Source organism: Chiloscyllium punctatum, chromosome 45 (assembly GCF_047496795.1).
Source record: "Chiloscyllium punctatum isolate Juve2018m chromosome 45, sChiPun1.3, whole genome shotgun sequence".
NCBI lineage: Eukaryota > Metazoa > Chordata > Chondrichthyes > Orectolobiformes > Hemiscylliidae > Chiloscyllium > Chiloscyllium punctatum.
The window spans coordinates 61364846-61389268 of record NC_092783.1 but is presented as its reverse complement, the minus strand read 5'-3'; the positions used below and the strand labels follow the sequence as shown (position 1 = coordinate 61389268).

General features: G+C 45.9%; 1 protein-coding gene across 1 annotated transcript in view; it reads right to left on the bottom strand.

Moving 5' to 3' along the window:
* LOC140467489 (protein phosphatase 1H-like) overlaps positions 1–24204 on the bottom strand; it is a 58060-nt gene extending 33856 nt beyond the window's left edge. The window contains exon 1 of the mRNA XM_072563903.1: positions 23963–24204. Coding sequence (XP_072420004.1) covers positions 23963–24180 — 218 coding nt within the window. The 5' untranslated portion in view covers positions 24181–24204. The remainder of the gene's footprint in view (positions 1–23962) is intronic.
* Positions 24205–24423: the final 219 nt, after the last annotated feature.

Below are 24423 nucleotides of genomic sequence, written 5' to 3'. Positions count from 1 at the left end.
TGGTATCTACCCTGTGCAGGCTCCTCACCATATTATTGGCTTCAAGAATATCTCTTCTCATTTTTCCAAAACCCAATAGATTTTGGTCCTAAGCTCAGGAATGAGTCAACAGAACCTTCCCAGCTGCTGGGATGGCACGATGGCTCAATGGTCAGCACTACTGCCTCATAGTGCCAGGGACCCAGGTTTAATTCCACCCTCGTGGTGTGGAGTTTGCGCATTCTCTCAGTGTCTGCGTGGGTTTCCTCCCACAGTCCAAAGATTTGCAGGTTAGGTGGATTGGTCACATTAATTGTCCCATAGTGTCCACGGATGTGCAGGCTAGATGGATTAGCCATGGAAAATTGTAGGGTTGCAGGAATGGGATGGGATAGGATAAGGTGGGTTTGAATGGAATGGGCTGAACAGCCTGCTTCAACACTATAAAGATTCTATGATCTTCTGACACTGGGATTATCCATGTGGGACTTTTCCAAACTAGCACTGTGGAATCTTGTGATATTTGCCACCTTTATTAGTGAGTGGTGCAGGGTAAAGGCTGTTTGAGGTAGTTCACAGCTTTGTCTGGAGCCTATCTAGTGGTTATTGGTAGATGATACACCACTATAGAGTATCTACAGAAGAGGCACAGTTCTTACATAACAAGAAGGTTCATTGCATGATAGCAAGAAGTATCACCACCCTTGGTCAGAAATAAGGGCAGGGAGCTTTTACAGATGCAACTGCTCTCTCTGACAGCTCGAGTACAACTTCTCATCTCCACCACAGACTGTGAATAGACATTAGTAGAAAGCAGAAAAATTAATCCTTTCAGAACCTGAGTATTGCTGAAAGAAAGACAATTGTCATGAGGGAAATTCACAAGAAATGCCAATTCAAGGGGAAAACCAATATGTATACTGCATGACAGCAGTCTGTTGATTAGTTGGCAAGGGGATGTTGATTGGTAAAGGCATTGTCATGGAGAATGAACCAATTAATGAAGATTGACAGTTAACTGACAGGCTACGTTCAAATTTTAAACTAAGTAGGTTGTCTCTGATTTCTCTAAACAATGTCCTGAAAAATAAACAAGGAAATGCTGTCATCCAGGTTTTGAGTTAAAACAGGAGCAGTGAGTGTATACATTCTTTCTGCCTGTGAAGAACTGGGTCCTGTCAATTAAAATACTTGGTTCCCAGTACACATAAAGTACATCTCATCATGAGCCCAACTGAAAATCTCAAATTGTTGTCAGTGTAATTCTTCACACACTCTGGTTTATTCAGTAATTGTCTCCTACTGCAGAATCACAGCTAATGATGGACACTGGTTTGCAAATGCGAATGGTTTGGGTATGGTCAATACTTTGTGTGTTACAAACAGCTAAAGAGAAATGATGTTTGATAAAATCCATCAGTCTTTGGGATATAAAGTCTCTGTACATGGTATCACACCAACACAAAAATTCATATACCAAAGTCTACATTTGTGTGTTAGCTGAATGACTAATTATACTGTCACCATGAATGCAAGACAAAAAGCTCTAGCTATAAACAGTTTATGATCCGTCATCATGAAAATGTTAGAAATTATTGTTGAATCAGTTATAAAAAGGCACCTGTAAGTTCAAGGTAATCAAGCAATTATGTTATACAAAGCAAGAGATTGCAGAGTTCTGAAACGCAGAGGGATCTGGGTGTTCTAATGCATGGGTCAGAATAGGTTAGTGTGTAGGTACAGAAAATAATTGGGAAAGCTAATGGAATACCATTGTCTATCACAAAGGGGAATTAAATACAAAAGCATGGAAGTTATGTTTCAATTGTGCAGGGTACTGGTGAAACCACATCTGGGGTACTGTGGACTCATCCAGTTCTGGCCTCTTACATTTCCCCATCCATGTCACACACTCTTATCTCTTAACACTTCCAGAGCTCGGCTCTGGAATTCTCCTACCAATATCTCCTTCTATAAGATGCTCCTTAAGATCTCTTTAAAAACCAGGTTTTCAGTCATTTTAATATCTCGCTTTTTAACGTGGTGTCAGGATTTGTCAGCTCACATAGAATAACATTATCAGGACTGTTAAAGATACTACACAAGCAATTGGACTAGGCGGAGTACCAGGCTGTGCACTCAGAGCATGTGCAGATCAACTGGCAGAGGTCTTCTCGGACAACTTCAACCTCTCCCTGTAGCAGGCCACTCTCCCTGCCTGTTTCAAGAGGGCCAACATCATCCCTGTGCCTAAGAAGGCTCATGCAGCATGTCTCCATGACGACCGCCCAGTGGCCCTAACCTCGGTGGTCATGAAGGCTAGTCATGGCATTAATCAACTCCAGCCTCCCCACTACTCTTGACCAACTCCAACAGATCCATGTCAGATGTCATATCACTTGTCCTTCACTCCTCCCTAGAGCATCTTGACACCAAGAATAGCTACGCAAGAATCCTACTCATTGACTACAGTTCAGTCTTCAACACTATTATCTCCTCAAAACTGCTGACTAAACTGAGTCATCTCAGAATATGCCCCAATCTCTTCAACTGGATCCTCACTTTCCTGACCCACAGGCCTCGGACGATGATTGGGGACAATATTTCATCTGCACTAACACAACACTGAAGCCGCCCAGGGGTGCACACTCAGCCCCCTACTGTACTCACTGTATCCCCACGATTATGTCGCCAAATACCAGACTAATGTCATTTACAATTTAGCTGAAGACACCACCATAGTCAATCAAATCTCAGATGGAGATGAAACAGACTACAGATGGGAGGTGGAAGTCCTGGAAAAATGGTGCACTGCGAACAACCTAGCTCTCAATGCCAGCAAAACCAAGGACTCGTTATTGACTTTCGGTGGGATGTTACTCATGCCCCCCTCACATTAACAGCACAGAGGTGGAATGAGTGGACAGTGTCAAGCTCCTGGGAGTGGTCAGCCACAACAAGTTTTCTTGGACCCTTCATGTGGACGCACTGGTTACAAAGGCCCAACAACATCTCTTCTTCCTCAGGCAGCTGAGGAAATTTGGCATGATGGTTTTTATAGGTGCACCATCGAGAGGATTCTGTCTGGATGTATCACTATCTGGTATGGCAACCGTACCATCCAAGATCGGAGACGGTTACAGAGAGTGGTGAACCAGACAATCACAAAGGCCAACCTCCCATCTATAGAATCCATCTACTAGGTCTGGTGTCAAAGAAAGGCCGCCAGCATTCTCAAAGATCCATCCCACAATGGTAATGTTTTTCTAGAACGTCTACCACCGGGGAGAAGGTATAGAAGCCTGAACATATGCACCAGCCGGTTCCAAAACAGTTTCTACCCTACTGTTGTTAAAATACTGAATGGACTCACAAACTCTTAACATTCGCCTGTACCTGTGTTTTGCCGCTGTTTACCTATTATTTACTATGTAAGCTGCCTGCATTGCTCATAAGACAAAGCTTTTCACTGTGCCTCAGTACACATGACAATAAATTCAATTCAATTCAACTCAACAAATGCAAGTTGTTGTTCTTGGACTTGGTATTTTTATTGAATGTAGGGGTCAATATAAACTAAATGATTGCCCTCAGCCAAACCGATTTTGTGATACTCGGGGTGAGTGAAAGTTCAAGACAAACAGGCACACGCTTTCACTCACACTATCCTCTGATTGAGGTTTCTCAGAGAGGCAGCCTGTGATAGACACACATATCCTCCCACACCTATTTAAAGAGTTGCTTTGCTATCACCAGCCACGCAGCTGGAGGGTGCAAACTGATTTTCCATCACTAAATTACTTGAATGCCGCCCACAGATCCTCGTCCACAGACAAGCTGATATCAAGTTCAAAGTAAGTCAGCATCCACTTCCATCCCAGTGAACAGCCTGAAAAGGACGGAGGGAAAGAGAGAAAAGGGGGACGGATTCACATTTGCACTGCAGCTGAGTCACAGCCTCAGCACATCTCAGAGTGCCTTACGGCCCATGGGCTACTCCTGACCTAGAGCTGTGATATTGGAAGCATCAGGAGACAGTAAGGATGGCAGATGCTGGAAACCAGAGTCAATAGTTGTGAAGCTAGAAATGCACAGCAGGTCAGGCAGCATCCGAGGAACAAGAAAGTCAATGTCTGAAAGGGTTTGGGACTGAAACCTGCCACTCAAGTTGAGATAGGGTTGTTAAGAAGGCGTATGGTGTGTTGACTTTCATTAACAGTGGGATTGAGTTTAAGAGTTGCAAGGTTTTGCTACAGCTCTATAAAACCTTGGTAAGACCACACTTGGAATATTTGGTCTAGTTCTGGTCGCCTCATTATACAAAGGATGTAGATCCTTTAGAGAGGGTTCAGAGGAGATTTACCAGGATGCTCCCTGGATTGGAGGGCTTGTCTTATGAAGAGAGGTTGAAGGAGCTAGGGCTTTTCACACTGGGAGAGAAGACGGAAGAGAAGTGACTTGATAGAGGTGTACAAGAAAATGAGAGGTATAGATGGAGTAAATGGCCAGAGACATTTCCCCAGGGCAGAAATGGCTATCATGAGGGTTCATAATTTTAAGGTGATTGGAGGAATGTATGGGGGGGGGGGGGGGAAAGAGGTCAGAGGTAGGTTCTTTACACAGAGAGTGGTGGGTGTGTGGAATGCACTGCCCATGGTGGGAGTAGAGTCAGAGACATTAGGGACATTTCAGTGACTGCTGGACAAGCGGTAAAGTGAGGGGTGTCTGGGTTAGGTTGGTCTTAGATTAAGATAAATGCTCAGCAAAACAGTGTGGGCCGAAGGGCCTGTGCTGTGCTGTACTGTTCTATGTTCTATTAAATGTTGTCGTTCCTACTCCTCGGATGCTAGGAGTTGCTGTGCTTTTCCAGCTTCACTCTGGCTTCTAGCATCTGCCGTCCTTACTGCCCCCTGATGCTTCCAATATCACAGCTCTACGTCAGAAGTAGCTCATGGGCCATAAGGAAGAGCCACTGGAATGTTCCAGAAGGTTTCAATCACCTGACCCCTCACCTCCAACCACACTCGCACTGTTCTTACAGATCCAGCTTTACAGTACACAAACACAACTTCACTCGATCAAATGATTCCCGTCCATTATTCCAAACCACAATCCAGTCTTTTTAGAAACAAGAAAATCAAAAGGTAATCGTTCTTTTAAAAAAAAAATCAATAAATGGTTTTCTCATGGGGAGTCCTGGAAACTTCCAGTGGTATTGGCAATTCCAAGTACCCTCCCGGGATTGGAACAATACCCTGGGTGAGGGCCCACTCGCATTCTGCGCATTAAACATCCACCAAGTTCAGAGGATATAACCAGGATCAGGGGGTGGGATTTGGGGTGGGGGGGTGGAGGGTTGGGAGTGAGTAGAGGGCTGGTGTGGATAGCAAATGGAGCACCTACTCAACCTGTCCCAATGGAGCAAATACTCTCGGCCTTTCTGCTTAGGCTGACACAGGTTGAGGTAGTATCCGAGTGAGGTATTGGGAACAGATTGGAAGGTGGGGACGGGGGGGGGGGGGTTTAATTATTCCACACAACACCCAAAGCCAGTGCCAGTACCAGTAGAGTCCAAAACTCCCACTGCTCCACTCCCTTACTCCCTCCTGTTAGATGGAGCAAGTGAGGATTGCTAAAGAGCGTAAGCTCGGAACGTCGACCCTCCTGCTCCTCGGATGCTGTGCCAGCGGCTGCGCTTTTCCAGCGCTACACGTTTGACTCCCTCCACTTATATCCTTCACCCTCAATGAATATTCAGTCTCATTGACTCCATCATTGGGCCAGGGGTCTAACTGACCGTCCTTCCGATCCTGCCTCATTGACACCAACAAAGCAAAACCCTACCTCAGCACATTCTAAAGAAGGGATGGGCAATATGACAAGATGGGTCGCATTGTGGCAATGTCACTGAACTAACAATCCAACAGGTCCAGGCTAATGCTCTGGGATTATCGGCTCACATCTCAGGATATTGTGCCAATCCTGAGAGGGTACCTGGGGTTGCCAACACCACCAGGGGCACTCTCTGAGATTCATGAGAAAAGCCATTTATTGATTTTTCTTTGCTGAAGAATTCTCAGCAATCTTCAGCCAGAAATACTGAGTGGATGATCCATTTCGGTCTCATCCAGCAGTCCCCAACCTTACAGATACCAATCTTCAGCCAATTCGATTCACTCCACGTGGAGGCACTGGATACTGCAAAGGCTATGGGCCCGGACAATATTCCAGCAATAGTACTGAAGACTTGTGTTCCAGACCCTCAGTTCCCCTAGCCAAGCTCTCCCAGTACAGTTACAACAATGGCATCAACCTGACAACATGGAGAAATTCCCAGGTATGTCCTGTATATAAAAAGCAGGATGAATCCAACCTGGCCAATTACCGCCCCATCAGTAAAGTGATGGAAGGGGGTCATCAACAGTGCTATCAGGCAGCACCTGCTTATAATAACCTGCTCAGTGACGCCCAGTTTGGGTTCCACCAGGGCCACTCAGCTCCTGACCTCATTACAGCCTTGGTTCAAACATGGACAAATGGGCTGAAGCCAGAGGGGAGGGAGGAGAGTGACAGCCCTTGGCATCAAGGTCACAGGTCATGAGTGTAACGTAATACTCTCCACTTGCTTGGATGCTCACAGCTCCATTATACTCAAGAGGTACAACACATTAATGACAATGTAACTCACTTGACTGTCACCTCATCTCGCATGAAGGTCAAGGACAGAAACACATGGGAACACCACCTCCTGCAAGTTCCCATCCAAATCACTCACTATCTAGACTTGGAAATATATCACTGTTCCTTCACTCTCACTGGATCATCCCCACTTCTAATCTTAGGACCTTCCCTCAATCCTAACACATGTCCTACACCCAGGAACTGCAACAGTTCAACTGGCTGCTCACACTTACTGTCGCCAGTTAAGGATGAGGGCAAGGAATGTGGGCCTTAGCAGCAATAACCGCATCCCACAAAAGATTAAAAAGGAGATGGGCAAGGTATGAGACGGAGAAAATATACCTCAGAAACCTTACTGGCTAACGCACAGACAAAGCACAGCGCTTGATCAGGCCTGTAGAAGCTGCTTTTGTGTCCATTCACAACTCCCAACCTGCCAGGAAATTTGATCAGACTGTAGGGACCTCAGGCAATGGGTCCTTCCTGCATTTGGCAATTACTGTTCTATTAAAACAATTCGGGCAGGAGGATGATTCCCAACAGAATCCAAGCACACGCTGTGTCTCGATGGGGAGGTTGGTTCAAGATTTTTTTTTCGTTTGTGTGCAGGTGTTGGACACAGTGAAGAATAACGAGTGTGTAAATCTTTATTCATATTCCATCACCAGGAAGAAAGGAAACACCCGAGTGGCCAGTGACAAGCAGTGCCCTTCACAAAACAGGCAATGCTGTGTGATCAAACAGTGAAGGGGAGGGCAAGGATCAAATCAAAATAGAGTTGGAGTTAGAGGGGGAATTGGTTCAAGTTATATTTATTCCTAATTTAAGGAGCACTTGTCAAATTGGAAGCTATAAACCAATGAAGGGAATAAATTAATGATAAGGGAAGAACAAGGTGGCCACAGCATTACTCCGAGAGCCTGCATTGTGGTTCTCCGCATTGTCTTGCAAACTGTCACAATACTCAAAAATCCCAAACATTTACCTCACCACAAACAACAAAATGTCTTCTCCGTACAGAACCCAATATTTGGTTGCAAAAAACAACCTCAAATTAAGGTCATTCCCTGGATAAACTCTGTTCTATTGCACTTTTCAAATATCAGGAATAGCTTCACAAGACTGAACTGGAGTTGGTAACAGGCAATCAGCATCCATATTCACACCAATCACAATCAGCATTAACCAGCTCTTAACAACTCGGTTTCCTTCGGTGTTGTCAGATGTCTCGTATCTAGTCTTGGATCTCCTTCAGCTAAACGCAGGAAACCAAAGTCATCTTCTCTAGCCCATCCCCCACTCAAAACACTGTGGTCTCGACTGTCTCAGGCTAAACTTAATAGCCTACAACCTCAGTGCTCTATTACGAGTTTCTGAGCCCAGATTCTCCATCACCAGGATTGCTGACTTCCAGCTCTCTCTCACTCAGTCCTATCTGTCTGTCACAGAAAACATGGTTCAGGCCTATGTCACCACCAGACCCAATCATTTAGCCAGCATCCCATCTTTTCAACCTCTTGGAGCTCCAAGTCAGTCACATGAGATCATCAGACCAAAAAATGTAAGAGCAGAAATTAGCCATTCAGCCTATAGAGTCTGTCCTGCCAATCAATCATTGCTGATGTGTTTGTCAACCCCATTCTCCTTTTCCCCATTACCTTGATTCCCTTAATCATCAAAAATCTGTCTTATTCTTAAATACTCTCAATGACTTGGCCTCCACAGCCCTCTGTGGCAATGATTTCCACAGATTCACCATTCTCTGGCTGAAGAAGTTCCTCCTCAACTCAGTTCTAAAGGGTCATTGTTTCAGTCTGAACCTGTGCCCTTGAGACCTTGTCTCTCCTACTGGTGGAAACAGTTTTTCCACATCCATTCAATTGAGGCCTGTAAATTTCAAAGTGATTCCCCCTCATCCTTCTAAACTCCACAGAGTACAGAGCCAGAGTCCTCAACCACTCCTCATACGACAAGCCCTTCATCCCTGGAATCATTCTGGTGTACCTCCTCTGGACCCCCTCCAAGACCAGCACATCCTTCCTTAGAGTTTAGATCAGAGTGGTGCAGGAAAAGCACTGCAGATCAGGCAGCATCCAAGGAGCAGGAAAATCAACATTTCGGGCAAAAGCCCTTCATCAGGAATAGAAGCAGGAAGCCTCCAGGGTGGAGAGATAAATGTGAGGGGGTGGGGCTGGGGAGAAGGTAGCAAAGAGTACAATAGGTGAATGGGTGTGGGGATGGAGGTGATAGGTCAGAGGGGAGGGTAAAGCAGATAAGTGGGAAGGGAGATTGGCAGGTAGGACAGGTCATGAAGACAGTGCTGAGCTGGAAGGTTGGAACTGGGGTGAGGTGGGGGGAGGGGAAATGAGGAAACTGGTGAAATCCACATTGATGCCCTGGGGTTGAAGTGTTCCAAGGTGGAAGATGAGGCGTTCTTCCTCCAGGCATCGGGAGGTAAGGGAGCGGCGATGGAGGAGGCCTAGGACCTGCATGGGAGGGGGAGTTGAAATGTTGGACCACAGGGCAATGTGGTTGACTGGTTCAGGTCCTGGGCCTCCTCCATCGCCGCTCCCTCACCACCTAACGTCTGGAGGAAGAACGCCTCATCTTCTGCCTCGGAACACTTCAACCCCAGGGCATCAATGTGGACTTCACCAGTTTCCTCATTTCCCCTCCCCCCACCTTACCCTAGTTCCAACCTTTCCAGCTCAGCACCATCCCCTTTACCGGTCTTCCTTCCCACCTATCCACTCCACCCTCCTCTCTGACCTATCACCTCCATCTTCACCCCCATTCACCTATTGTACTCTATGCTACTTTCTCCCCACTTATTTATCTCTCCACCCTGGAGGCTTCCTGCCTCTACTCCTGATGAAGGACTTTTACCCGAAACGTCGATTTTCTTGCTCCTCGGATGCTGCCTGACCTGCTGTGCTTTTCCAGCACCATTGTGATCTAAACTCTGGTTTCCAGCATCTGCAGTCCTCACTTTGTCCCATCCTTCCTTAGATACAGGGCCAAAAACTGTTCAAAATATTCCAAATGCAATCTGACCAGAGCCTGATACAGCCTCAGCAGGACATTCCAGCTCTTGTATTCTAGCCCTCTTGAAATGATTGCTAACATTGCATTTGCCTTCCTCACGGAGCTTGCCTGTTAACCTGAAGAGAATCCTGAACTAAGGCTCCCAAGTCCCTTTATGCTTCAGATTCCTGAAGCCTTTTCCCATTTAGAAAACAGTCTATGCTTCTATTCTTCCTACCAAAGTGCATAATCTCATACTTTCCACAATGTATTCCATCTACCATTTCTTTGTCCACTCTTTTAACCTGCCCAAGGCCTTCTGCAACATCCCTGCTCCCACTACCCTGTCCCTCCACCAATCTTTGTGTCATCTGAAAACTTAGCAACAATGCTGTTCATTCATTTGACCAGATTATTAATGTAAAAGTTGTGGTCCCAACCCTGACCCCTGTGGAGCTTCACTAGTCACTAGCTGCCATCCTGAAAAAAAAACCCCTTTATCCCCACTGCCTTCTGCCGGTCAGTTAAGCTTCCATCCAGGCCAATATCTTATTTAGCAGCCTCCTGTGCAGCACCTCATCAAAGGCCTCTAGAAATTCAAATCGACCATGTTCACTGGCCCTCCTTTGTCTAACTTGCTCGTTACCTCCTCAAAAGAATTCTAATAGATTTGTCATGCATGACCTCCCTTTGACAAAGTCATGCTGACTTAGCCCTATTTTACCAAGTACTCCGCAATCTCATGCTTTATAATGGACTGTAGAGTCTTATCAATGATTCAGGTCAAGCTAACCAGTCTATGATTTCCTGTCTTCTCCCTCCCTTTTTTCTTAAACAGCCAATTGAATAATCAGCCATTTTCCAGTCCTCTGCGACCATTCCTGAAAGATCACCACCCTTGTCTCTACAATCTCCTGAAGGGTTACACCTGAAATGTTGACTTCTCCACCTCCTGATGTTGCCGTGGGTTCTTCCAGCCTCCAGCTTGTCTACTTTGGATTCCAGCACCTGCAGTTTTTTTGTCTCTACAATTGCCTCAGCTATCGCTTTCAGAAGCATGTGCTGTTGTCATAGAGATGTACAGTACAGAAACAGACCCTTCGATCCAACTCATCCATGGTCTGGGTGATTTATCCACCTTCAGACCTTTCACCTTTCCCAGCACCTTCTCCTGAGTGATGGCCACTTCACAGTCCTGCCTGCTGATTCACTTGAAGTTCTGGTATCTTCCACTGTGAAAACTGATGCAAGATGAGTTCTGAGGAAGGGTCACCAGACCCAAAACGTTAACTCGGATTTTCTTTCACAGATGCTGCCAGCCCTGCTGAGCTTTTCCAGCCATTTCTGTTTTTGTTTCCGATTTTAAGCAGTTCTTTTGGTTTATTTTCACTTGAATGTTGGAGGCTAAGGGGGTGACCCGACAGAAGCTTACAATGTTATGAGAGATGTGGATAGAATGGATCGTCTGAGACTTTTCCCCAGGATAGAAAAACCAATTACCATATATACTCAAGTAAAAGTCAATCTCATGTAAAAGTCCACCCCTATTTTTGGGCAAAAGGTCTGGAGCTTTCCATAGATCTTGTGTCAATGTCAACCCTAGTTCTTCACAGATAACAGATCAACATTTGAGAGTCAAAGTATTATCCTGTACCTAAATGTTACGATGAGGAAATGATATTTTTCATGCTATTATGTGTTTTGATATACAATTCACATCAATTTGGCGTGGAAGTTTAAGACGCATCAAGTCAGAGTCAGGTGACAACCTCCCTTTGTGTGCAGCTCAGCTGAGCTCAGTTCCCCTGTAGCACTCATGAAATAAAGTCACATTACTGTGATTCGTGGGGATTTTTTTCCCTTATTTATTTAGCGATCAATTGGACTTCTGATAATGATATGGTATTTTGGACTGTAGCATGAATTTCAGCCCCTCAAAAGTAAGTGTCCATGTAATAGTTGACCCCATAAATTTAACCTTAAAAAATTAGCATAAAAAATTTGATTATTTTGCATGAGTATTTGTGGTATTAGGAAACTGAGGTTTCAGGTTAAAGGGGCTAAGTATAAAGGAGCTGTGAGTGGCTTTTTTTTTTACAGAGAGGTTAGTCAGTGCCTGAAATACACTGCCAGAGGAGATGGTAGAAGCAAATACAATGTCAATGTTTAAGAGGTATCTTGACAGATACACAGATTGGCAAGGAATAGAGGGAAAGGACCACGTAAAGGGAAAGGTTTTAGGTTAGAAAAACCTCATGCGTCAGCGCAGGCTTGGTGGGCCAAAGGGCCTGTTCCTGTGCTACACTGATAGTTCACCTCATGGTGTTGAAATAGCTCCAGAACCTTGCTTCCTCCCTGTTCTTGAGCTCTCCTCCAGGGCCTAGTGCAGCCGCTGTTCATTCCCAGCTTCCTTCACACGAGGTAACCGTGCCTGGAGTAGACTGAACTCTCAAGCTGCAACAATACTGCACATGGACAGCAGTGAATTAAGGGGTGTGTAGGTTAGGATTAGGATTAATCCTCAGCACAACATCGTGGGCTGAAGGGCCTGTTCTAGATTAGATTAGATTAGATTCCCTTCAGTATGGAAACAGGCCCTTCCGCCCAACAAGTCCACACCAACTCTCTGAGGAGTAACCCACCCCAGACCCATTCCCCATATTTCTCCCTGATTAATGCACCTAACACTACGGGCAATTTAGCACAGCCAATTCACCTGACCTGCACATCTTTGGATGTGTACATCTGTGCTGTACTTTTCTATATTAAAACGGTACATAGTATCATCTCATTCGGGCAATCAGTTATAGTCTACCCCGTGTCAAGAGCTGCCAACATCCTGTTTGCATTCCTAATTGTTTATAAACCCATTAACAATGTTCCATGTCTTGGGTGCAAACTAACTCTGAATCCCCCATAGAGTGACATTTGAACTTTTCTCTTCATACAAAAATATTCTGCTTTTCTGTTCTTTCTAACTTATAGATTAACCCCTCACTTCCCCCCTCCATTCATCACCATTCCTTCCCACTCATTTTGCCTGTCTCTTGGTTTCAATTGCTTGTATGGTTTAACCTCAAGTTGTTCTTCCTCACGAATCCTGTGGACAACAAGGTCTGGTCACGGGACGTCACTCCCGCAGTCGAGTGGCTGCTTTCTTGGACTAGACTGTGACTGCCCAGAATCTGCTAATTAAAGTAGATCTGATACAGTAGGGGGTTGACAAAGCAGACGTAGAGAGGGCGTTTCCTCACGTGGGGCAATCTGGAACGAAAGCTCATTGTTTTAGGACAAGGGGCGGCAGATTTATAACAGAGATGAGGAGAAAAATACGTCTCGCAAACGGTTAGGAATCCATGAATTCAATCCCAGACTGTGATACATCAAGTAAATTTAAAGAGGAGATAGACAAATTTTTAATTAGTAACAGGTTTAAGGGTTATGGAGGGCAGGCAGGAAAGTGAACTTAGCCTGAGATGAGATCAGCCATGATCGTATTAAATGGTAGGGCAGACTAGAGGGGCTGAATGGCCCACTCCTGTTTCTCGTTCTTAGGCTCACATACTACATCCTGTCTCTACCTTATTGAAGAGTAACTATTGTCGGACTGACAAGCACACTGTCATATTTGTACAGTCATGTCTTGTACTGAGCTGATTATTATCACTCTAATATGGTCACTCCTGAATAACATGTGACTATGGAGGTCAGTTACAGCTTTGACATCATTATCAACACATTCAATCCTATTATGCTCAATCTGTATCCCATTGTACAGTCCATACACATGGTCCTAATCCCAGAGAGTTGGGCAGATTTGCCCTAACTCCCATCCAATGCCATTTTCAATTCTGCTATCTAAGATTGCCCCTGCCACCAACTCTGGGTGGCACGGTGGCACAGTAGTTAGCACTGCTGCCTCACAGCGCCAGAGACCCGGGTTCAATTCCTGCCTCAGGCGACTGACTGTGTGGGAGTTTGCATATTCTCCCCGTGTCTGCGTGGGTTTCCTCCCACAGTCCAAAGATGTGCAGGTTAGGTGAATTGGCCGTGATAAATTGCCCGTAGTGTTAGGTGAAGGGGTAAATGTAGGGGAATGGGTCTGGGTGGGTCGGTGTGGAATTGTTGGGCCGAAGGGCCTGTTTCCACACTGTAAGTAAAGTAACGTAATCTGTACCCTTTTCACAGCAACTCTTCCCCTCTGGCTTTGTATCATTTCCAAACTTAGATTCATTGCACATGGTATCTTCGTCCACGTCACCCTCTACTTTTTGTCATTTACGTAAATGGTTTGGATGCGAGCAGTTAGTAAGTTTGCAGATGACACCAAAATTGGAGGTGTAGTGGACAGCGAAGAGGGTTACCTCAGGTTACAACAGGATCTGGACCAGATGGGCCAATGGGCTGAGAAGTGGCAGATGGAGTTTCATTCAGAAAAATGCGAGGTGCTGCATTTTGGGAAAGTAAATTTTAGCAGGATTCATACACATCATGACTGATCAGAGAGCAGTCCATTACCATCTGCCTGTCAATCTGAAAATGACTTGCTCATTCCCAACCTTCATTTTCCTTAACCAATCCTTTAAGCATGTTTATTCATCTTACCCAATGTAAGGACTCGTGAGTGTAACAACTTCTCTTTAAATGACACTTTGACAAATGCTTTATGAAATTCCAAATGCACTACAGCCTTTAGCTACTCTTGTTGGCTACATTTTCAAAGATTTTTCAATAGACATGTCAAACAGCTCTCCTTTCATTAAAATAACTTCTCTGACTAATCATTTTGTGCTCGGTTACCACTTCCTTAATGGATTCCAACATTTTATATTTTGCAATAGAGGATTGCTTCATGCCCATCCGAGGCACAGACTGATACACAATGCCCCAGAATCTTTTCCTTCCTCATTTGCCTGATATTTAGGGAAATTTTGTAACTGTTGTCCAAAACTGACACATATCAGGGTCCAATGTCTCAATCAATCAGATTTCCTTCATTGGTCCAATTTGTTTTCAAGGGGATTGGCACAAGCACTTGGTGTATGAAAATGCCTCAGTCGCTTTGAATGGATTTTCACACATTTCTCAAAGAACTGGTTTTTCAACTACTCAATTAACATTCTTTCCTCCCACAGCTCATTAAAAATTCAAGATTGGCATCAACTTCCTGATTTATCTCATCTTCGGGCCTTGTCTGTCTCACCCTAAGTGCTTCTCACAAACACCGATTCCAACTGATTAGATCTGAACTTATCACCGCTCAATCTAATGACTTTGGGGAAATAACAGAGCCATGTGAACACTCACTTCACACAGTGTGGCTCAAGACACTGTCATTTTCCCAACAACTTCTCCATTGTCAGTCATCATGGGGTGGCTCAGTGGTTAGCGCTGCTGCCTCACAGCACCAAGGACTCAGGTTCAATTCCACCCTCAGGCAACTGTCTGTGTGGAGTGTGCACGTTCTCCCAGTGTCTGTGTGGATTTCCTCCAGATGGTCTGGTTTCCTCCCACAGCCCCAAGATGTGCAGGATAGATTAGTTGGCTATGCCAAAGTGTCCAGGAATGCCCAAGCCCTGGAAAATGCCGGATTACACAGCACAGCACAGGCCCTTTGGCCCTCGATGTTGTGTTGAGCATTTATCTTAATCTAAGATCAAACCAACCTACACACCCCTCAATTTACTGTCGTCCATGTTATTGTCTAGCAGTCACTTAAAATGTCCCTAATATCTCTGACCAGGGGTAGAGTTTGGAGGTAGATCTAGGTGGGATGATCTTTGGAGGATTAATGTGGACTCAATGGGCCGAATGGCCTGCTTCCACACCGTAGGGATTCTATGGTTAACAGTTATTTTCACCATGGCAAAGTTTCAACCAATCACAGTCTACCTGATAGTATTCTCCTTTCACACAGTATAAATGCTATTGACCCTTTTCCTTGTGAATTGTCCTGATTGGTGGTGAGGTAAAGGTCATTCAGTTGGCTGGATGGCTTGCTTGTGATGCAGAATGACACTAACAGAGTGGGTTTGATTCCTGCATTGGCTGAAGTTACCATGAAGATCCCAACTTTTCCCGAGACCCTTGGGTTAAACCATCACCTGTCATCATTCACTCTAATGAAGTTATGGCAACTTCACCTTTGATCATAGAATTCCTAAGTGTGGAAATCTGAGGAGTGCAAGATTAAAGCTCTGACAGAAGAGTCTTTTCTCAGCAATTCCTGGAGACTGATTAGCAAGGTTAGATCTCACAGAATACAGGGAGAACTAGCCATTTGGATACAAAACTGGCTCAAAGGTAGAAGACAGAGGGTGGTGGAGGGTTGTTTTTCAGACTGGAGGCCTGTGACCAGTGGAGTGCCACAAGGATCGGTGCTGGGTCCTCTACTTTTTGTCATTTATATAAATGATTTGGATGTGAGTACAAGAGGTCTGGTTAGTAAGTTTGCAGATGACACCATAATTGGAGGTGTAGTGTACAGCGAAGAGGGTTACCTCAGATTACAACAGGATCTTGACCAGATGGGCCAATGGGTCGAGAAGTAGCAGATGGAGTTTAATTCAGATAAATGCGAGGTACTGCATTTTGGGAAAGCAAATCTTAGCAGGACTTATACACTTAATGGTAAGGTCCTGGGGAGTGTTGCTGAACAAAGAGACCTTGGAGTGCAGGTTCATAGCTCCTTGAAAGTGGAGTCGCAGGTAGATAGGATAGTGAAGAAGGCTTTTGATATGCTTTCATTTATTGGTCAGAGTATAGAGTACAGGGGTTGGGAGGTCACGTTGGGGCTGTACAGGACATTGGTTAGGCCACTGTTGGAATATTGCGTGCAATTCTGGTCTCCTTTCTATCAGAAAGACGTTGTGAAACTTGAAAGGGTTCAGAAAAGATTTACAAGGATGTTACCAGGGTTGGAGGATTTGAGCTATAAGGTGAGGCTGAACAGGCTGGGACTGTTTTCCCTGGAGCGTCGGAGGCTGAGGGGTGACCTTATAGAGGTTTACAAAATCATGAGGGGCATGGATAGGATAAATAGACAAAGTCTTTTCCATGGGGTCAGGGAGTCCAGAACTAGAGGGCATAGGTTTAGGGTGAGAGGGGAAAGTTATAAAAGAGACCTAAGGGGCAACGTTTTCACACAGAGGGTGGTACGTGTGTGGAATGAGCTCCCAGAGGATGTGGTGGAGGCTGGTACAATTGCAACATTAAAAAGGCATTTGGATGTGTATATGAATCGGAAGGTAAAAACAATGACTGCAGATGCTGGAAACCAGATTCTGGATTAGTGGTGCTGGAAGAGCACAGCAGTTCAGGCAGCATCCAACGAGCAGTGAAATCAACATTTCGGGCAAAAGCCCTTCATCAGGAATAAAGGCAATGAGCCTGAAGCGTGGAGAGATAAGCTAGAGGAGGGTGGGGGTGGGGGGAAAGTAGCATAGAGTACAATGGGTGAGTGGGGGAGGGGATGAAGGTGATGGGTCAGGGAGGAGAGGGTGGAGTGGATAGGTGGAAAAGGAGATAGGCAGGTAGGACAAGTCCGGACAAGTCATGGGGACAGTTACTGAGCTGGAAGTTTGGAACTAGGGTGAGGTAGGGGAAGGGGAAATGAGGAAACTGGTGAAGTCCACATTGATGCCCTGGGGTTGAAGTGTTCCGAGGCGGAAGATGAGGCGTTCTTCCTCCAGGCATCTGGTGGTAAGGGAGCGGCGGTGAAGGAGGCCCAGGACCTCCATGTCCTCGGCAGAGTGGGAGGGGGAGTTGAAATGTTGGGCCACAGGATGGTGTGGTTAATTGGTGCGGGTGTCTCGGAGATGTTCCCTAAAGCACTCTGCGAGGAGGTGCCCAGTCTCCCCAATGTAGAGAAAACCGCATCGGGAGTAACGGACACAATAAATGATATTAGTGGATGTGCAGGTAAAACTTTGATGAATGTGGAAGGCTCCTTTAGGGCCTTGGATAGAGGTGAAGGAGGAGGTATGGGCACAGGTTTTACAGTTCCTGTGGTGGCAGGGGAAAGTGCCAGGATGGGAGGGTGGGTGGTAGGGGGGTGTGGACCTGACCAGGTAGTCACAGAGGGAATGGTCTTTGCGGAAGGCGGAAAGGGATGGGGAGGGAAATATATCCCTGGTGGTGGGGTCTGTTTGGAGGTGGTGGAAATGTTGGTGGATGATTTGGTTTATGCGAAGGTTGGTAGGGTGGAAGGTGAGCACCAGGGGAGTTCTGTCCTTGTTACGGTTGGAGGGGTGGGGTTTGAGGGCGGAGGTGCGGGATGTGGATGAGATGTGTTGGAGGGCATCTTTAACCACGTGGGAAGGGAAATTGCAGTCTCTAAAGAAGGAGGCCATCTGGTGGGTTCTGTGGTGGAACTGGTCTTTCTGGGAGCAGATACGGCGGAGGCGGAGGAATTGGGAATACGGGATGGCATTTTTGCAGGAGGTAGGGTGGAAAGAGGTTTCCTGATGAAGGGCTTTTGCCCGAAACATCGATTTCGAAGCTCCTTGGATGCTGCCTGAACTGCTGTGCTCTTCCAGCACCACTAATCCAGAATCTGGTTTCCAGCATCTGCAGTCATTGTTTTTACCACAGGATTTGATGGCTATTTTGGTTTATTTTGGCTTTTTTCTCAATTACTTCAGAATAATTGTGTCAAAATCCTGGAATTTGTCCCCAAGGGCATTGCGGGTCTATCTACATGGACCAGTGATTCAAGAAGGCAGCTCACCACCACCTTCTCAAGGGGCAACGAGAAATGGGAAATAAATGTTGCACTCCATGTACTAATTTTTTTTTAAAAAGGGCTGAATTGGAAAGTTGAACCCAAGTTCTTGGATAGCACACAGTCAAGGTTAGAAAGATTGTCAGGACGTTGGATTATTACAGTAACCTATTATTCGAACTTAAATACACTTCTCTAAACTCAGACACTATCCTGGTAGAGGGAGTTAGACTGATGCCAAATGGGGCGGGGGGAGGTGGGGAAAGGAAGAAAACCTAAATGAGACACTCTTTTTGTTTTACCTGTATGTGTAAGCAGATGGACATGGAATAATAGAGAAATATGTTGGGGGAAAAAAAATTTGATAAATAGATTCTAACTCTCCCCATAATCAGTCCTGCCATCCCAGGACTCAGTCTGGTGAGCCTTCACTGCATACCCTCAACAGCAGGAACACCATTTCCTCATAATAAAACTAAAACTGCAAACAATACTCCAATTGTGGTCTCACCAATACCCTGTACAACTGCAGCAAGAATCCCTCTTATTCATGAACGGTGATATACCATTTGCCCTCTTCACCAGACGCTGCACCTGCAATGATGACATTCAGTGACTGATGTACAAGAACACCCAGGGTCTTGTTTCACACACCTCTCTCTCACAGATTATAGCCATTTAGATGATCATCTGTCTTCCTGACTTTGCTCCCAATGTGGATAAAATCACATTTATTCACATTATACTACATCTACCATGTACATGCCCGTTCACTCAGCCTGTTGAAATCACACTGACCATCTCTGCATCCTTTTACAGTTCACCCTTTCTCCTCAGCTTCAGTTTATTAGTCTTAAATATACAGCTAATCTTAGCAATGATGACCATAACAGCTATCATCACTGTTACAAGAAAGCCACCCTTATATCTTTTGATGGGATAACGAACAAAAATCTCCCTATCCCAGTCTAGAAAGCTCAGATTCCATAGCTTTTTCAAAGGAAGGAGGAATTTCAGACTCCCACTATTTTCCTTTGAAGAATTACTTCCTGATTTCACCCATAAAAACGTGTAAAATACCAGGCTGGCCCTCCAGTAATTTTGCAAAGGCAATGTGGCATCATGACACAGTCTGGATTAGAGCACGGTGGACTCTTAATTCAGAAAATTCCTGATAGTGCAGAACAGGGCCATTTGGCCTATCAGGTCCGCAACGATCCTTCGAAGAGCATCCCACCCAGACCCACTCCATATCTGCAGTTACCAAGGCTGATCGACCAAGCCTGCATGTTGGGTTCCAAGTGTCAGGAATATTATTCAGAGAACAGAGGGTGTTGCTGACGCTGAACGTTCAGATTAAAGGCTAAACTGAAGTCCAAAGGGTAGCTTGAACCAAAACCTTCTGAATTCCATCACAGATCAATGATGGGGGATATTTGGCCAAATTGTTTTCCACACAGAGGGAGCATAAGACCAGGGGTAGGCCATTCAGCCCGTCAAGCCTGTTCCACCATTCAGTAAGGTCATGGCTGGTTTTCCATCCGAGCTCTATCTTTTCACATTATCATATTCCTAATTGACAAGAATCGACTTATCATACACCTGTCTTGTATGTACTTCACAGAACCTCTACAATATGAAGCAGGCCATTCAGCCCATCGAGTCCACACTGACCCTCCAATGAGAATCCCACCCAGACCCACCCTATCTCTGTAACCCTGCATTTCCCGTAGCTAATCCACCTAATCTGCACATCCCGGGATACTATGTACAATTTAGCATGGCCAAACCACCTAACCTGCACATCTTCGGACTGTGGGAGGAAATCAGAGCACCCAGAGGAAACCCACACAGACACGGAAAAAATGTGCAGGTAGTCGCTTGAGGGTAGAATCGAACCTGGGTCTCTTGGTGTTCTGAGGCAGCAGTGCTCACCACTGCTAGAAAGCAATCCTGGCTCAGTGGCCTAAAGAAGCCACTCAATCCAAGGACAAGTAGGAATGGGCAACAGAAATTGGCCCTACCCACGCTCCATAAAAGAATACAATAAGAAAGAAAACTAATCATCTTTCATTTTCCTAAGGAACAAAACTTCACAGAAAATGCTGACATAAAAAACTAAACATAAACTAAAACTACCTCAGGTAGCCAGCACTTGGAACCAGGGAAACAGGATAAGGAGCCAGCCATTTAAGGCGGGGGGGGTGAGGAAATTCTTCACACAGAGAGTGGAATTCTCCACCGCAGAGGGCAGTGAAAGCTCAGTCACTGAGCACACCTAAGACAGAGATTGATAGATCTCGAGGTACTAATGGCATCAGGAGATATGGAGATAACACAGGAATATGGTGTCAAGGTGGATAATCTAGAAAGTGAAGGAGGCTCAAAGGGCTGAATGGCCTGCTCCATCTTCTATGTTTATATTTATCGATAGAACAATAAAGCCCATCATGTCTGATCAGTCATTCAAAATAGTTATTGAAAATCCCATTGCCTCTATTCTTTCCCCATGGCTCTGTGTTTTCTGTCTTCAAAAACTGACTCCCCTCAGAGTAGAGTCTAAGGCCAGACAGCAGAGACTCAGAATAAGAGAAGCATCAAATTAAGAGGGAGACAAGGAGGACTTTTTCTCTCAGAGGGATGAGTGTCTTTGGAACTCCTTGCCCCAGAGAGCTGTGGGGTGTGAGATCTTGTGTATTTTGAAAAAAAAACCCAGCTATTTGCTAATCACCCTGTTCAGAGACGTTAATACATACCTCTGGAACAGAGTAAAACAACGCAATGCTGGAAAAATACAGCTGGTCAGGCAGCATCTGTGGAGCAGGACAGTCGACGTTTCGAGCGCAAGTCCTTCATTAAGAATGTGGGGCAGGCCCAAGGGGCCTGAGAGATAAATGGGAGGAGAAGCTGGGAATGGGATAGGTAGATAAAGATAGTGACTGAAGGTGATAGGTCAGAGTGGAGGAAGGACAGTGCCAAGTTGGATCTGGGATAAGGTGGGAGGGAGGGGAGATGAGGAATCTGGTGAAATCAACATTGATTGCATGTGATTGAAGGGTCCCAAGGCAGAAGATGAGGCATTCTTCCTCCTGGCATCAAGTGGCTAGAGTTTGGCAGTGGAAGAGGCCCAGGACCTGCAGAGTGGGAGGGGGAGTTGAAGTATTTGGCTACAGGGCAGTGGGGCTAGTTAGTGCGGGTGCCCCAGAGACGCTTCTTGAAATGTTCCATGGAAATAGATTAGATTACTTACAGTTTGGAAACAGGCCCTTCAGCCCAACAAGTCCACACCGACCCGCCGAAGAGCAATCCACCCAGACCCATTCCCCTACATTAACCCCTTCACCTAACACTACGGGCAATTTAGCATGGCCAATTCACCTAACCTGCATGGTTTTGGACTGTGGGAGGAAGCCGGAGCACCTGGAGGAAACCCACACAGACACAGGGAGAATGTGCAAAGTCCACACAGACAGTTGCCCGAGGCAGGAATTGAACCTGGGTCCCTGGTGCAGTGAGGCAGCAGCGCTAACCACTGTGCCACTGTGCCACCCTAATAGGTGAGACTTGAACCGAGATCTCCTGGCTCAAAGGTAGGGATATTACCACTGCACCACAGGAGCCACTCTGCTGAAGGCTCACAAAGATACTTGATCAAGTGTTAGGGGAAAATGCAGAGTAATGGACTTTAGGAATAACAGAGCAGCCATGATCCTACTGAGTGACGGAGCAAGCTTGAGGGGCTTACTGGCCTCCTCCTGTCCTTGTTGTTAATGGTCTACAGTTACTTTATGAAAGTTCTGATTCCATCTACTTCCACCCCACTTTCCCAATCACAACAGAAATTGCTGGAGAAACTCAGCAGGTCTGGCAACACCTTTGGAGAGAGAAACAGAGTTAACATTTCGAGGCCTATATGACATCTTCAGAAGTGAGGTATCAAAGAAGTGTAATATCAGGCGAGGAATATTAACCATTTCTATTTCCAGAGATGCTGCCAGACTTGCTAAGTTCCTTTCTGTTTTTATTTCAGGTTTCCAGCATCTGTTTGTTTTTACTACAACCCACTGCACAGGCAAAGTTTCAGATGGCAACATCTGCCAATTATCTTCACTTTGTGTTCCCTGGTCACTGAGACCCTCCTATCTGCAAACATTCTCTCCTTAGTTAACCCATTCACAGTTGTGAAGACCTGGAATAAATTATAGGAACCAAAGTAGGTCACTTAGCTGTCCCAACCTGCTCCAAAGTCTAGAAGATCACATCCTGATTTTAGTCTCAGCCCTACATACATGGATTAGCGGTGCTGGAAGAGCACAGCAGTTCAGGCAGCATCCAATGAGCAGCGAAATCGACATTTCGGGCAAAAGCCCTTCAGAAGGGCTTTTGCCCGAAACGTCGATTTCGCTGCTTGTTGGATGCTGCCTGAACTGCTGTGCTCTTCCAGCACCACTAATCCAGTATTTGGTTTTCAGCATCTGCAGTCATTGTTTTTACCTACATACATGTATAACCTTTTACCTGCCAGGACAGTAAGGTGGCAAAGTGATTAGCTAACTGCTGCCTCACAAGTGTGTGGGTCCTGGGTTTGTGGAGTTTACAAAGTTAAAAATCAAAGTTTGGTAGAAGATTTGTAGCTCGGGTGCTCGTTGTTGTGGTTCTGTTCGCCGAGCTGGGAATTCGTCTTGCAAGACAAATTCCCAGCTCGGTGAACAGAACCACAACAGTTAAAAATCACACAACACCAGATTATAGTCCAGCAGGTTTAATTGGAAGCACTAGCTTTTGGAGGGCTGCTCCTTGTGGTTGATGAAGGAGTGGCGCTTCGAAAGCTCGTGTGCTTCCAATTAAACAGTTGGGACTATAACCTGGTGTTGTGTAATTTTTAACTTTGTACACCCCAGTCCAACAGCGGCATCTCCAAATCATGTGGAGTTTGCATGTTCTCACCATGTCAATGTGAGATTGTTCTGGTTTTCTCCCACAGTCTAAAAATGTCCAGGTTAGGTAGATTGGCTGTGCTAAATTGCCCAATATGTGCAGACAAGGTGGATTAGCCATAATTTAAAAATCCATTTCAGGGGAAGATACTGTTTGGAGAGTTGGTGCTGGCTTTGATCTGCACTGTAAAGATTCTATGAAAAATCTACAAGCCCTGCCTTAAAACATATTTACGTTAGACTTGCTGAGTTCCCTTCTGTTTTTACAGACTCAGACTTCTGAGAAAGGGAATTCAAGCACTCACAACCCTCAGAGAGAGAGAGAGAAAAGTTTCCTTATCTCTTCACTGTGCTCAGACAACCTTCCAGCCTGTAGGCATTGCTGAGAGGAAGTTTAACGCTGGTTGTGTATGTCCCTGCTCTCTGCTCCTCAGAGTTGTTACGGTGGTACAAGGGGACCGTCCGGTCCATCGTGGCCGTGCTAGCTCTCTGACCTATTGCCAACCTCCTGCATTTACCCCTCTCCCTGCAGCTTATGTCTGTCCCATGCCCTGTAATTTATCAGGGAGTGTTTGGAGGAGCCAGCCTGGCGGTAGGGAAGGCTCTGAGACTCACTCACTCGGCGTATCCCGTGTCCCAGGGCAGTAGAAGCCGCCTCCTGGCGCTCTCCGAGCCGGGGCTAATGACGTTCCTGCGGTTGTGATCCGCCGCCTGCTCCCTCTCCTCGGGGCTGAGCTGCAGGAACACCGGGCGGCTGTACCCCAACTGGGGGCTGGAGCCAGCAGCCGCCTGGCCCCCCACCAGCTGAGAAACCACTGCCTTCACCCGGGTCATCATCGCTCGTCGATCCGGACCAGCCCCTCTCCGCCCCAGCTCCGCTCCGCCCGATTTTAACCAAACGGGCGGACCGTGCGCCGCCCTCAATCCGCTGCTCCCTCCCTCTGCCTTCCGCAAGCAGGGGAGGGCCATACAGGGGGGAGATGAGGGGGGAGGGAGAACTGTGGAGGAATTAGGGAGAGGGTTTTGGGGGTGGGAGGGGAGGTTTGAGATAATGGGGAACGGGGTTTAAGTTGAGGTGGA